The sequence below is a fragment of the Nematolebias whitei genome, chromosome 12, assembly GCF_014905685.2.
Source record: "Nematolebias whitei isolate Nwh7 chromosome 12, NemWhi1, whole genome shotgun sequence".
In the NCBI taxonomy this organism is placed as follows: domain Eukaryota; kingdom Metazoa; phylum Chordata; class Actinopteri; order Cyprinodontiformes; family Rivulidae; genus Nematolebias; species Nematolebias whitei.
In genome coordinates, this window is record NC_056509.1 from 47726028 (window position 1) to 47729206 (window position 3179).

Consider the following 3179-nt stretch of genomic DNA (forward strand, 5'->3'; position numbering starts at 1 on the left):
CGTGTGTTAGTTCATGTGTTCATCGTGTGTTAGTTCATGTGTTCATCATGTGTTAGTTCATGTGTTCATCATGTGTCTATAGAACATCATGTGGTGGTTGATTGTTGATCTACAACAAGAGCTGAACATCTCTCAGTAGCCGTGTGCTGCCACGCTGCAGTTTTTAATTCAAGTTAAAAAAATCTTTCTGTGTAAACATCTCATGTTACAATGTGGACACCCACGGCTCTTAGACAAGTGCTGCCTATATACTGGTACGTACAAAATTATTTTTATTTTTAAATATAGCGGCGCAGCTTAAATTCAGTGTGCTCAGTAGTCTGGAAATTACGGTACCAGCTGTGACCGGGCTGTAAGGTGAACCTTGTACTTTTACAAGTTATGTACCCGGTTCCCTTGGTAGGTACTAGGTACCAGTATGTCCCCTGTACCAGCCTGTAAGTACCAGGCTGTTCACGTATAACTACCATTTATTTTTATTATTTTTTTGACAAACTACCAGTGACGGTAGTTTGAACCCACCGAACAGCGTGAGCTGAGGCTCCTTCCTCAGGTGCCGCAGAGACGGCAGAGGGTTCAACCAAATCACCGACGAGTGGACCAGAAACTCCCCCATTGAGATCTCTGTTACCTGAGGAGAGACGGGGCAGAGTCAGGCCGTCTTAACCCTTCAGGTGCTGAAGATGACAACGACAGGTGTGCTCGTTTACCTGCTTGTCAGCTCCACTCTGCTCAGCGGCCAGCTGATCGAACACGCAGCCGTAATCCTCGTAGATCTTCTGCATCTCGTTGATGTGAGTCGCCACCTTCTCCATCGCTCTCTGCGCCTCTGGTCGGACAGAGGAGGAGTTACAGGAAGTGACGAGGCGTTCAGCAGAGACCCCCCCTCCAGGTGGGTGCGCGTGTTACCTGTCAGGTGAGTGTGTTCCGGGCTGTGCGGGTCAGTTAGTGACACCAGCTCTCTCAGCAGCAGCGGGTACTTGAGGACTCTCTGAACAGGTTTGATCAGGTACGACTCCAGGGAGGACGAGTGCTGATTGGTCGGATTCCTCGTTTCCAGGAAGTGCTTGAAGGCTCCGTCTGTTTTTGCTGCGTCAGAGAATCATCTCTTACTTCTCTGGGTTTGTGTGTACTTTATTCTGATAACGTTGCACAACAACAGACTTTACAACTTTAAGGGATGTTCTGGTCTCAGAAGGTACCTCGCTCCAGAACCTTCTGGACTTTGATGTGGTTGGCGCAGAAACCGCTGTAGAGCTTGAAGTGGTCGGCGTAATACAGGAAGGACCCGCCCAATGAAAAAAGAAGCATCTGAAAGGGCCAAAACACAAACAAGATGTCAAAAGTACATCATACACAACGACATCAAATAAAATGTTTAACGGTTTTTATAACTTCACTGAGATGATCGAACTGTTATAAGTGATAAAAGACTAAATATTTAAACTGCCAGTCAAAAACACAAGTTCCATTCAAACAAGCAGCCAAAAATCAGCAGAACTAAATGCAGAGTGAGCACTGAACAACAGCTGAAATTCACCAAATTAACTGAAAACGAGTTGTTCAAGCTAAAAGAAGCCGAATACTAGCTCAAAGCTAAAAGGTGACTCGAAGTTGAAAATACCAAATGACTAGCTAAGAAAACAAACAAAAGGTAACAAAAGATAAAGTGGGTATTGAGGGGAAAGACTAGCTAAAAACTAAATGTAGAAAAAAGAGCCTGAAGCCAAAAGTGTCACAACAGTAGCTAAAAGTGGTAGAACAGTAGCTAAAATGACCAGACAATAGCTAAGATCTAAAAGTGGCAAAACTGTAGCTAAAACTGGCAAAACATTAGCTAACAGTGGCCAAACAGCAGCTAAAATCTAAAAGTGTCAGAACAGTAGCTAAAATTGGCAGAACAGTAGCTAGAAGTGGCAGAATAGTTGCATGAATTGGCTGAACAATAGACAAAAGTGACCCCACAATAGCTAAAATCTAAAAGTGTCAGAATAGTAGCTAAAAGCTAAAAGTGGCAGGACAATAGATAGAAGTGGCAGAGCAGTAGCTAAAATTGGCAGAACAGTAGCTAAAAGTAACAGAACAGTTGCTAAAATTGGATGAACAGTTGCTAGAATTGGCTGAACAATAGCAAAAAGTGACCAAACAGTAGCTAAAATCTAAAAGTGGCAGAAAAGTAACAAAAATTAGCAGAACAGTAGCTAAAAATGGCAGAACAGTTGCTAGAATTGGTTAACAGTAGCTAAAAGTGGTCAAACAGCAGCTAAAATCTAAAAGTGGCAGAGCAGTAGCTAAATTTGGCAGACTCGTAGCTAAAAGTGGCAGAACAGTTGCTGGAATTGGCTGAACAATAGCTAAAAGTGGCCAAACAGTAACTACAGAGAACTGCAGAGTCATCAGAATATCTCTACAAAACAGACTCCTGTCATCTGCAGAAATGTTCAGATGACTCTGCAGTGGTCAGGTGGATCAGAGATGGACAAGAAGCTGAGTACAGGGAACTGGTGGACCTCTTTGTGGCATGGTGTGGAAACAATCATCTCATCTTGAACGTGAACAAAACAAAGGAGATGATTGTAGATTTCAGGAGAATCAGGAACAGGTCCAACCTTATTTCCATCATGGGAGAAGAAGTGGAGGTGGTGGAGAAGTATAAATACCTTGGAGATCACCTGGACAATAGACTGGACTGGAAATGCAACAGTGAAGCGTCTACAAGAAGGGACAGAGCAGACTGTACTTCTTGAGGAAGCTGAAGTCCTTCAGTGTTTGCAGCAAGATGCTGCATATCTTCTACAAGTCTGTTGTAGAGAGCGCTATCTCTTCTGCATCATCTGCTGGAGGAGCAGCACCAGAGCAAGAGACTTCAAAAAGATCAACAAGCTCATAAAGAAGGCTGGCTCAGTTCTGGGGACTCCTCGAGAACCTTTGGAGATGATTGTACAAAGAAGGATTCTTCATCAAATGAAGAGCATTATAGACAACCCTCAGCATCCTCTTCATCAGACTGTCATACAACAACAGACTGTCATACAACAACAGAGTGTCATACAACAACAGACTGTCATACAACAGAGTATCATACAACATCAGACTGTCATACAACATCAGACTGTCATACAACATCAGACTGTCATACAACATCAGACTGTCATACAACATCAGACTGTCATACAACA

General features: G+C 43.3%; 1 protein-coding gene across 1 annotated transcript in view; it reads right to left on the bottom strand.

Annotated features, from left to right (window-relative positions):
* Positions 1-3179, bottom strand: part of LOC119417978 (T-lymphoma invasion and metastasis-inducing protein 2-like) — a 24165-nt gene that overhangs the window by 2940 nt on the left and 18046 nt on the right. The window contains exons 16-19 of the mRNA XM_037685224.1: positions 1203-1311; positions 910-1089; positions 711-829; positions 523-631 (exon numbers count right to left, since the gene is read on the bottom strand). Of these exons, the coding sequence (XP_037541152.1) occupies positions 523-631; positions 711-829; positions 910-1089; positions 1203-1311 (517 nt within the window). The remainder of the gene's footprint in view (positions 1-522; positions 632-710; positions 830-909; positions 1090-1202; positions 1312-3179) is intronic.